Raw genomic sequence first — 12,248 nt, 5'->3', positions numbered from 1 at the left:
ATGTTGTGACTATGCAACACTAAGAATGTATATACATTCAACTGTTTATTAATCACTCCATGTTTCGACCATCCAACTGGTCATCATCAGGAGATAATTCTTACTACAAGTGTTTTTGAAAATGGAGGGTGAGTTCTATGCCCCAAAACAGTGAATATATTTTGTGTAAACATTGGGCTAGAAATGCTTCAGTAATGAACTAGTCATGTGAAGGTGTTCAGGTAGTAGTAGGATTAGAACCACAGTTACAAAAGTAACATATGCTCTGGACACTTTTGAAGAAAGTTACGAGGAGACGATGTGAATGACTACTTCTCTTTTATCGATACCACCTCCATTCAGCAAAATGCAGTCGTGATTTTCTCTGTAGCAATCAAATAGTAGGACTTCAGTTGCAAATTTGCTTTAATATCATAGGACATCTCATATAACACGTCAGACGAACATGCCAGGATAGTGGTCCTGCTCTACCAAATCATGGCCCACTGTATACAGGTAAAGGTAAAGTTGCCTGTTGTCAATTAAGTACCAGACAATGAAGATAGTAAGGAGCAAGGGTATAGCTACAACAAACTTGACCTCTGCAGAAGATGGAGGTAAGTGGTCAGCTTTACATCCTGGCCACTTCCCCTGTTATAGGAGGCTTGGGGTCCCAGATGTGGTCTGTGTTCTGTGGATTAGAGAAAATTTTTTTACCCGTCTGGAATCGAACCCCAGCCATCCACCCCATAGCCTGTTATACTGACTGTGGTATCTGGCAGTCTCAAGTTAATTACTGGTGGCATGAGTGAAGTGCATTGACACATCTTCATACATATTTCATTAGTATCCAGTAACTCTGGCAAGGTATGCACCAAAAAAAAGTATAAGCAGTGCCACTAGGTCTGAGGCATAATATATAGGCCTACAAAACAGCTCCCAGTAATACCAGCCCTAACATTAACCGAAACCTGCTGATGTTTTGAACTGAATTGTACAGTCGGTTCATGTCACGCGAAATGTGCCTGTCAACGGAATGCCATTCCTTGTGTCTGCTAAAGGATGGATTGCTAGCAAAATTTTTTGGTATAGGCAAAAATCAAGCAGATTTAGGAAGATTGTACAGCAACCTTCACTTTTTGAGGAAATTTTTCTATTGTGATACAAAATCTAAACAGCGGGTTACTGTGCTCACATGCAATGAAGATAGTAGTGATAAACCACCGCTCTAGTAAAAAGTCCATGCTGCTTCGAGAATGTCAAGAAACTACCTACAAAATATGAAACCAATACAAATTACTGGATGGCCACTGAAATATCTCAATATTTCCTCACACAACTGGTACTAAAAATTGCAAAATAGCTTTTATTGGTGTACAAAGAACACTACATTTTTAGTAACATTGAAGTTCCATTTCACCCAGCTAACTATACCACCCTTTCAGAGCCTTCATATTTGGGGATCTTCATCTTCAGTAAGCTTCACTGCACCGTCATCAATGCTGCTGACATGATCAACCAAGAAACCACACTTCACAAAGCAGTCCTTGAATATAGTAGATGTTATTGATTCCAAGTTTCTGCTTTACATAAATACATTGCAGACAAAACATCCAGCTTCATCTGTGTAGCTGCAGCTTTCTGTAACGGCACTGAATGCCGTTACAGAAAGCTGCAGCCACAGCAGATGTGGGACTGCTCCAAGATGCTACACAGATGAAGCTGGATGTTTTGTCTGCAATGTATTTATGTAAAGCAGAAACTTGGAATCAATAACATCTACTATATTCAAGGACTGCTTTGTGAAGTGTGGTTTCTTGGTTGATCATGTCAGCAGCATTGATGACGGTGCAGTGAAGCTCACTGAAGATGAAGAGGATGACTGGCAGAGTTAACAGCCTCTTGGGGTGCAGTCTGAGGACTAACCAACCTGTGATCGTACTCTCGAGGTCTGTGGAGTCTGGAGCATCGACCAGGTGTTAGATCAATATTCAACTAGGCCAGAAGAGGAACAGGGAGTTGCAGAACATAAAGCAACATTCTTGGATGCACTGAAAAGATTGGAAGCAGCCAGAAAGTACATGTGCCAATTTGATACCAAGAAGAATATTATCATAATGTGCAATGAAGTTGAAAACGAATTATACAGACTAACTCAAGGAGAAAAGAAACAAAAGAACGACTGAAGAAATAGTGTAACTATATATGTACAATATTTGACAGTCATTCCAGGCAAATGATGGGGTAATGCACTGAAATTGGCCATGACCACTGTCTTTGAATTCAACAGTTATACTCACCATCTCATCTTACCGATGTTACATACATAGCAGTTGATAAGTAAAGGTAAAATAAATAACCATATTTTCATTTACATTTACATTGTTAATGTTCAAAAACATATATTTTAAACAATTTTCTGAAGTTATAAGGAAGCCCACGTTTTACTTTAGGTTGTAACATTTGTATTTTGATTTTACACCTACCTCAATTTTACATCTGTCTTAAGGTGGTCCCTTACGAAGTGTAAAATTGCCAAATCCCAGAAGACTGCTTTCTTCATAGTCACCGCCGTGAAAGCCTCAAATCTTACATGTAAAATTGAGGTTTCACTGTATTCAGAAGAGTGGGGACTGCTTACATGTTATGCAGAACAGAAGAGATGCTGATAACACAGTTCTATTCAGAAAGCATGTCATTTTCTTTATTTTAGTATCAACCTCTGCCAGATACTTTCATCATAATTTTAAAATAAGTTTGCTTTGCAGCAACAAGTCATGCTTGTAATTTTGCACTGTGCTCACAATTAAAGGTTACATAAATCACTAATACCACGTGGTCCCTCACATGAAATGCATATTTATGTGGCTTCTCCATCAGAAAATGCGGGACAAATGACACCTCTGTCCCTTACAAATCATTTGCTATCAACTCATTCTACAGTGAAATTATGATTACAGTTAAAACTATCATTAGAAAAGACTCTAGAAATAGGAAGATACAACCACAATTCTAAAGCTTGTATGGTGTATGTGGACTCCAACTGAAAGCAAAAGAAGCTTGACATCTGAATACAAACTGCACTTCTTTATATTAAAATATATCTTTCCATGATGAATCACATTACCCTATAGATAAGCAATATTACATATGCTACGTATAATACAACAGTATTTCTAATCTTTCATATAATTCTGTATGGTCTTTTAAAGATATACTTAGTAAGTGGCAAGCTCATAAGGTAACTATAAATACCATATCATTAACTGTCACTGAGCTAGAAGCTTATATGTATTTTACTTTTATGGCACAGTGGTGTATGTTTCCAAAGCCATGTATCTTTCCCAAATATATACAAAGAATGTGTTATAATATAAGATTTGTACATTAACTGCACACTCTGAAGATTGCCTTACACCTGTGCAGCCATAGTGGAACCAATGATAGGAACACTGAAACAAACTACAAGTTACTCTCTGTGCAGATGCGAGAGACTGTGTTTGGATTTGTACGCTGGCCAACGGCAGACTGGGCAGTGATGATTATCTCTGCCAAGCCATACCATGATGCAGCATTGGTGGTAATTGTGGCCACATGGCAAACCGCACAGGAGCGCTCCCCATTCGTATGACTCAAGACAGACAGCGCACTCTGTTGATGGAAGCATCCCTACTGGTGGGTAATTTGTCTCATCGCCACTGTCTTCAGAATAGGACAAGCTGTCTTCCTTGTTCCCTAAATCCCACTTTGTAGAAACTGATGTTTCTGAATCAGATACTGTTACATCACTTGAAAGCCTATCTGTAAGCGTGGGTCTATTAGTACACAAAGAACACAGAATTCTTGACTGAACATTTTCTGGATCAGAATTTGCATGACGGTGCTGACTGTTCCTGCGATCGTAAGTCTGACATCTGTCCGATGCACTGCAAACTTCAGTAGAAACATTTGTGAAGCTTTTACTGCAGCTACAGCAGTTCTGATGTGTCTGATCAACATTCCTCTGGTGCAGCTGTGTAGAACTGTTGCCACTACTCTTTTGACTGTTAGGACTGAATTCCAGATGTCGATACTTCACTCTTTCTGAGGTGTAACCACAACGGTGAACTTCACAGCTCTGACACAGCAGTTCGTAAGGGTCTTCTCCATCCATCATACGCTCAACAACTTCAGGTGAATCTTCTGTCTTATTAATACGCTTTCCATCAGATTTCTGGGATAAAGTATCCCAGCCTCTGAATTTCCACACAGGTAAATCCTTGATGTATTCATTTGGGATGACAGGTTGTAACCATAAGTTTGGAACAGCTAGACGTTCAATCAACATCTCAATACCTTCCTCTAATTCCAATTCACTTGGAGGTAGAGGTCTTGTAAGCGTGACCATGGGACGAAACAAGCAATTAATCCAGTAAGAATCCATAGGCAACACTTCCCACCATGGATGGTCAGAGTCTCTCTCTGTTTCTGCCTGATTATGACAGTGCTGCTGTAGAAGCCACGTGGCCATAAGCCCATACACAAAGAATGTGAAAAACAGGATATAAGGATGCTGGGTTAGAATCTGCCAGTCTGCTCGGAGCAGAGAACCTATTTCAGTAAGACTGACATACCGTGCAATAATGAGTCCTTTTTCACCTAAGAAGCTAACAAGAGAGAATCTGTATGTCGCTAATATTAACAACCACACTGAGAAAAGCCAGAAGTTGTAGCTTACAGCTGTCCAGAGGCATCGTGCCACATGCTTCCACCAAAGTCGCAAAGTAACCTGAAAAAAGAAAAAAACAGATACTTAATTGTAATTCAGTGCTCTTAAATTAATTCAGAGGACAGTCCTGAAACTGATATATTTAAATCATTTTAATCCTCACTTGTAACCATACACACACACACACACACACACACACACACACTAAACAAAGGCAATGTCTTCAAATGTTCTGATGTGAGTAGATAGGTCAACTCCAGTTTGGAATATACACATTATCCATGTGGTTTGTGCTTCTTGCAAACTTGCATCCATCATTTGTCCTGATTTATTGCAGACAGAACTCAACTGTTCACAAAGCTAATCAACAGAACAGATATTACACTACAGTAAATATTTTATTAGAAACATGTAATCAAAAGGGGGAATATTAAAACTATTATACTGCATATGAAGACAAATATCTTTTTCCTTGCATTTCATGAAATACGATAGCTGTCATATATATTTGATTTTTTATGTTTCATTAAATATACAACACAGAAAAATATCTAAAACACATTAGACATTTAATGTAACTAATATCAGTGGGGTCTACAGTTTATGACTTGCATACAAAAAATACACAAATGTAAAGTTGTCCCTCTGCTTTATTAGTTAAGCACTATGCCATGAAGACATGGGCGAGTGGAGGTACAGCCCGCTACATTTCTTGACCTCGACACTAGATGGAAATGTGGTCAACTTTGTGCCCCTACTGCTTAACCCCTGGGGAAATAGCCCCTAGTACCCACTGAATAGGAGGCTAAGTGGGCCAGTCTTGATGCTGTGGTGAAGAGAAAAATCTTGCACTGCCAGGAACCAAACCAAGGCAGTCCAGCCCATAGTGTGGCGCTATACCAACTTCAAAAGAATACATAAAAATTGAGAATTTCTGAAGATTGCAAAATGACAGTACTACATTTTCTACAGTATTCTATGATATACATACTTATATAATTTCCCACCATGTAAATGCATATGCCTTTACCTGAAATATCTGCAGACTAGCAAGCATGTTAACAAGAACCAAACTGCACAAAAACACATCATTCATCTCTGGTTGAACAGCTCGGAGGAACAGATTCATCGAAGCAAAGTTAAAATGTTCAAATCTTCGTCGACCATATGCAATTTTCTGTTCTGGTGTTATAATTATATAGCTGGGAATGCGATGGTCAAGCAGCTTGAGTGTCTTTCGTACTGCCTCAGAGTCTTCTTTTTTTACCGAAAACATGCCAAATTTGATGCGACCAGTAAATTTAATGCTAAGGGCAGCCAGGAAGAGTGGTGGGTGGAGTAGATGAGTCAACAATAAAACTTTGACAGCTCGACTGCTGCTGTGACCGCTTGAGGCTGAAGTGGCATTATTCGCTGCTGAATCATCCTGAAGCCAGTCTCGACTCAGTTCATCTATGTCGCGGATATTCTTAACACGGATGGACAGCTGATCCTGAACCCATTCCACAACTGGCTGCAGAATTTGAAACATTTCAATATAACAAGATCATAAGCAATTACAACATAACAACATTCCGAACTCCTGCTTTCAGCAGATAATTCACAGCAATGTGCAAGCCAAACCCAGTGCAATGTGAAGATGGCAACAAAATGAAGTAATTGAAGAAAATAAGTGTTACACACTCATTCACTCTGAGAAGAAGTAACATTATTCCACTGCACAGAGATCTGACGTCAATTACTTCATGCTGGTTACTTCTAATCGAGAGTGAAGGTGACTTACTTGTGGCCGCGTAGAAGTGAAAGTTTTGAGCATAACTCTATCTTTGGGTCTTGTTCCCTTTGGCAATGCCAATAACAACAGGGGATGATGCCAGCCTTTGCTGCTACAGAGCCTGAAACCGGAACAATGAAAAATATTTAATTTTCATCAAATAACTTCAATGATGGTGCATCCTTAATAAGCTGAATAAAGTGAGTTTCATGTAGAATGCATAATAAAAGCATAAAGGGGTGATCTCATATAATTCAGAATTGCAAATTTCTAGTCCTACAAATTTTGTTGTTAATGTCTTATTTAGAGAATGCAACAAAATTTAATTTTAGCCCAATTGCTAGTGTGTGTGTGCATATGGTCATACAATTTAATCCTGCTCAGGTCACATTCCTGTTGCCTCTATAGGTATATGGTACACATGCTAGATTATTATTATCATCATCATCATTATTACGAGTATTATGTTTGGAGTAACTTATTACTGAAGCAAAGAAACTCCCTGGTATCCTGTCTGTGTAGGAAGCAGGGTCTGCTTGTTACATTGATTTTCTGGTTGCATAACAAAACTCTTACAGAAACCCAATACAAAGTCAAAAGAATGTTTTAACTTCTGTTTTTGTGAGGAAGTCCTCGAATGCAATGTGGCAGACTGATGTGAGAAAGATTTCAAATTTCTGTACCATAATGCAATCACAAATTTTGTCAACTTGTATTGTAATGGCACCTGTATAAGGGAGAATGACAGTGTTCCTACTGGTAGCTAGTGGTGGGTAAATATATGCATGTTGCAAATCTGTTTTTGAATAAGTTACTTCTGAATGCCTGAACCAATCATTATGAAACTTGCTGTGTATATCATGGCATCTGAGCCCATCTCAACGGTGTACTTCATAAAGCCCTCACATCAGTGTGTGTCTGTATGGGTATCCCTCCTATCATTGCTACACAACAGTTCAGTAAAAAAGTTACCATGGCAACAAATTCACATGCAACAACAGAAGAATTTTTGGAGTGTCATTTTGTATGTGATGTGTGTTTTATCGAAGGAACATACATGATTAGTTCTTCCTAGAACTTGTTGTTTTTGTATATACATCAACAATCTGCCCAAAACCATCAACTCTCAATGTAAACCCATACTCTTTGTTAACCCCTTGAGCATGACTTTTAGCGGAGCCATTTAAATCCCTAAGCGTGTGCGACGCACTGTCTGTGGCCACTCAAAGCCGTGCTGTAAGCGTGCACGCCGCATATATTGCGTCCAAACTTTCACTAAGAATTCTTAATGCCTACGCTCTGATGTGTGCACTTCCAGTGAATGTATATGTCAGCTAACACTGACTTCTTTCATTCCTGCTATCTGTTTGTGTGTGGTATTTTTTTTTTTACTCGCTTTGCTTGGGACAAAGCATCCGGTGTCTGCTGAATACGAAAGAATTGTTCCAACTCACACTCCGACTTGCTTACAGAGAGATAATTTGTTAGCTAACTTTCATTGAGTGCTTGTTATCTGTGTGTGTATTTCTTTTTACTGGCTTGGCTTACTGGCGACAAAGAAACTGTGTCTGATTTACGATGTTACGAACCTCGGGGTCGAAGTTGCCTGACGCCTGTGTCAACATTTATGAATCTGTTATTCCTTTTCTGCTTTGTGACACCCTCTTATCGGAGCCCCATGGTATTTGGTCACGTAACTTGTCTGGCGGGACAGTTTCTTGCCCCGACGCTAATAAAATAGCGCTTTCAAAAGTGGGTTCCCATAACTTCGAATGAAATTAGGATATTCCTAGGTTTCCTTATGCTGATGGGAATAATTCAGAAGCCAAACCTCAGGATGTATTTTAGTAGGAAACATATGTTAGAAACACAATTTTTTCCCAATGTAATGAGTGAAGAAAGGTTTTCATTGGTGACCAGATTTCTCCATTTTGTAGATAACACCAATAAGGAAATTGCAAAAAGAGATCCTAAATTGTACAAAATTCTTCCGGTAAGTGAATATTTGAAAAATAAGTTCCAGAAAGTGTACATACGGGGCAAAGAAGTAAGTGTCGATGAATCTTTGTTATTGTGGAAAGATAGACTTTCGTGGAAACAGTATATTCCTATGAAAGCTTCCCGGTTTGGGATTAAAATTTTTTAACTTTGTGATTCCACAGAATATTTGTGGAATTTTATAATTTACAGTGGATCAGGGATAAAATTAGGCTGTGAAATCACCAAAGACACAGATCTTTTCTCAACAAAAGTTGTTCTAAGTTTGTGCGAGGAAATATTAGACTCGGGCAGATGTGTTTTATATGGACAATTTTTATAGCAGTCCCGATCTTTTCCAGAGATTAGTTCAGAGGACTACAGATGCTGTTGGAACAGTGAGTATCACGCGCAAAGTTATGCCAATGGATCTAAAAAAGGAACTGAAGAAAGGAGTAGTTAGTGCAAAGTGTGGGAAATTGGTGGCGTTGAAGTGGAAGGATAAGCGCGATGTCTCAGTGCTGACTACTAAACATTCAGACGAAATGCAACCCGTAAGTCGAAAGGGTGGGTTAGAATTTGTAAATAAACCTATGTGTGTAATAGAGTATAATAAATATATGGGAGGAACTGAAGAACTTGAAAGATCAGCTACTAGAAACCTTCTTGCTAGAAAGGAAAAGGCAAAAAGTGTGGTACAAGAAATTATTCAACCACTTAGTAGATACGACAGTGTTGAATGATTACATTCTGTACTGCAAGGCTGGTAACAAGAAAGATCATCTGTTATTCAGAATAAACTTAGTGAATAAGATCATAGCAAAGTCCCATGGACAGAATTTAGAAAAGCGCAAAGGGAGCCCTTCAGATACCGACATGGAATGTACGAGATTGACGGGTCAGCATTTCATTCAAAAAAATCCCAAAACCGAAATTTATAAAGTTGGAAGAAGAAGGTTTGTGGTGTGTACACAAAACGGAAAGAGAAAAGAAACCAGATACAGGTGTAAAAACTGCCCAGGGACACCGTCTCTCTGCCTAGACCCTTGTTTTGAGCAATACCACACCAAGGTCAACCACTACACACTGGATATGGAGAGCTGGGAAAAAGAAATAGCTTGACAAAATGTATATAGACATTTATAATAATGAACTGTAAACAACTGTAAATATAATATAATTTTTTGGAATTTTTCAAATAGCGATTTCGTTATTTAAAAATATTTAGGTAAATGTCTGCACAAAACCTTCAATGCTTGCGAAAATAAAGCACCGGGAGGGATTTAAATACCCCCGCATAAATGCACGCTATATGCATGTAACTGAGCGGACGCAAATGGTGCGTCGCACACGCTTGAGGGGTTAATGACAGTAGTACAGTATTAGTATTTCACATGCAGAAAAGACTGCTTTCAAAACTGTATGAACAATGTCTTCACTAGAGTAAGCAAATGGGTCAAAGCTGACAAACTTACATTACATGTTGACAAAACAAATTTTATTAAATTAAGTACTAAGAGCAAAACCTGTATTAAAGTAAACGTGCTGTACGATAATAAAACAACTGGAGAAGTAGAAACAACAATTTCTTGACCTTCAAACTGATAAATATATATTGAATGTATTATCCCTAAACTAAGCTCAGCCTGCCTTTGTATGAGGACAGTCACATCATTCATGAAAATGCACACTTCATATCAGTTTACACTGCTCACTTCCACTTCATGATGTCATCTGGAATAATTTTCTAGGGAAATTCAACAGAGAGCAAACAAAAGAGTTACACTAATGACAGGCATTAAAAAATTATCTTGTAGGGAATTATTTAAGAAATTTAAAATTCTACCACTAGCCACTGAATTCTTACTCTCATTATTATTTTTTGTGGATACATTTGGGGGGGTTCAGATATACATATATAAAGTAAAGTTGTCCCTGTGCTTAACTAGTTAAGCACTATGCAGTGACATCATATGAGGGAGTGGAGGTATAGCTCAACCTTTCTTGACCTCAGCACTAGATGGAACTAGGTGGGCAGCTTCACGCCCCTCCTGCTATACTCCCAGGCAATGAGCCCCCACTATCCACTGGATAGGAGGCTGGGTGGGTCCCAGATTTGGTCTGGATGATATGGAGAAAAGAAAAATCATGTACTACAGGGAATCAAACCTGGGCCACCCAGCCTGTAGCCCATCACTCTACTGACTGAGCTATCCCAACTCCCAGATGTACACATACACACAATATAAGTACAAGACACAGATATAATTTCCACATGCAAAACACTAACTTGAGTAAAAATCTGAACAGAGCTTCCTATACTGGAATTAAGTTGGTGAATGATTTTCATTTAAATCATGATATAAAACTGTTTAAGCCAGCAATATTATTCCTTCTACTCTGTACTGAATTTACCTTAATAAAAAATTCTCTGTTGTGCATACATAAAAGCAACAATAATTACTTTGGTATAATACTGTATTATCAGGGATGCCTGCAGATGTACTTACATGTACAATTGTATTTGTACTAGAAACAAGTACTGTGCTTATATTATGACTTGTTCCACATTCTCAGCTCAGGCTTCTGAAGGATCTAAGTTATGTTCTAGTAAATACAAGAGCTGGAATACAGAAGATGCAAGTATATTTACCGTCTGTCAAGTCTGCAGTCAAATACACCAGTCCTTATTGCAAAGGGTGCAACCTGATTGCAAACAATGCGCCAGCTGTAATCATCAAGCAATGGTTCTACATGGGGACCACCTGTTGGCACAACCTGCACCAACCATACACTATCCTTTGTATCCTCTACTTCTTCATAGAAATGAGGGCCACCTGTGAAATGAGATGGAGGTGGAGGTGCTGGTAGGCGTTCTCTAGCGGACTTGTCCGCTTCAGTTCCGCCATGAACATGGCCCAGTTCTTCTACTTCGCTCTGGACTACTATAGCTGAAAGTGAAAAGCAACGTTCGCTATGAACATATCCATGCAACGTATGTGAGTGCTGCCTGCTCGTGCTTAATGAACTTCAAGTTTTACTAAGCTTGACATACCTGATGCTTCAACCAATTCGGCCAATTCCTTTTTTTCGACATAGCCAGTATAGCTTACACCTCTGTTTTCTAAAAGTTGTTTTAACTGCCGAACACTAAGTAGCAATGGATCTACTATCTGAGTGGAAGAAATGCCATGTTGATACCACAGTACCAAGTCTAGTATCCGAGATATTACGAACACCAACACCAAATATATTATAAGCAAAGTGGTTTGGATCCATACCGACCGCATTGTGGATTATTTATCTTATATAACACTTCACGGAAAAGTCATACATTCGTTCTTGAAAGGAGCTATTTATCCCGTGTGATACTACACGGAGAACTCAAAAACATTCGTCCTACGAAAAAAGGTAATTCATTTATATGAGTAAATAACTAGAGTTTTAAATGTAATTTAATATTAAGAATGGTTTCAGTATACATATGAACGGTAATATCATTACCTAGACCAATTTTCAACTAATGAAAAGAAGTGTTCTCTATTACTTTCACTTCGCACACATAACAGCTGTCCATGACCCCCTTTTATCGCAGATCGCAGTCACATGCTGAAAGGAACTGTGAGGCGGGAAATGACATTTGAGGTCTACTTTCTTCAGACGATATTTTACGAATTCGATGTTAATTAAATTTATGTTACGACCTTTCTTAGTTAATAAATTCTAGTATTACTAACTCCATTCCAATGAGCTACCTAGGAAACCCGTGAAATAATTTTCTTCTGACAGCTATTTCCAGCAGACGACTGA

At 38.6% G+C, this 12,248-nt stretch overlaps 1 protein-coding gene across 3 annotated transcripts; it reads right to left on the bottom strand.

Moving 5' to 3' along the window:
- Positions 1 to 1,796: 1,796 nt before the first annotated feature.
- On the bottom strand, positions 1,797 to 12,205 carry LOC111870689 (E3 ubiquitin-protein ligase RNF103). 3 transcript variants are annotated; one of them, XM_023863156.2, is made up of 6 exons: positions 11,943 to 12,204; positions 11,494 to 11,837; positions 11,092 to 11,389; positions 6,471 to 6,582; positions 5,718 to 6,200; positions 1,799 to 4,747 (listed from the first exon to the last, which is right to left on the bottom strand). In XM_023863156.2, exons 2-6 carry the CDS (start codon positions 11,726 to 11,728, stop codon positions 3,449 to 3,451), a joined length of 2,427 nt encoding a protein of 808 aa, XP_023718924.1. In that variant the 5' UTR covers positions 11,729 to 11,837; positions 11,943 to 12,204; the 3' UTR covers positions 1,799 to 3,448. The 3 variants fall into 3 exon arrangements, with proteins under 3 accessions (XP_033609856.1, XP_023718924.1, XP_033609855.1); XM_033753965.1 differs by lacking the exon at positions 5,718 to 6,200 and having other exon boundaries at positions 1,797 to 4,747; positions 11,943 to 12,205; XM_033753964.1 differs by having other exon boundaries at positions 11,494 to 12,204.
- Between the last annotated feature and the right edge of the window lie 43 nt (positions 12,206 to 12,248).

The sequence above is a fragment of the Cryptotermes secundus genome, unplaced genomic scaffold (genome assembly GCF_002891405.2).
Source record: "Cryptotermes secundus unplaced genomic scaffold, Csec_1.0 scaffold3347, whole genome shotgun sequence".
NCBI lineage: Eukaryota > Metazoa > Arthropoda > Insecta > Blattodea > Kalotermitidae > Cryptotermes > Cryptotermes secundus.
Note: the sequence above shows the minus strand (reverse complement) of the source record. Positions and strands in the feature narration are given on the sequence as shown.

Coding starts and splice junctions, on each gene's coding strand:
- LOC111870689 (XM_033753964.1), bottom strand. CDS start 11,728: ATGCGGTCGGTATGGATCCAAACCACTTTGCTTATAATATATTTGGTG. Junction 11,390..11,493: donor CGAATTGGTTGAAGCATCAG/GTATGTCAAGCT, acceptor TTTCACTTTCAG/CTATAGTAGTCCAGAGCGAA. Junction 6,583..11,091: donor GACTGCAGACTTGACAGACG/GTAAATATACTT, acceptor TTCCGGTTTCAG/GCTCTGTAGCAGCAAAGGCT.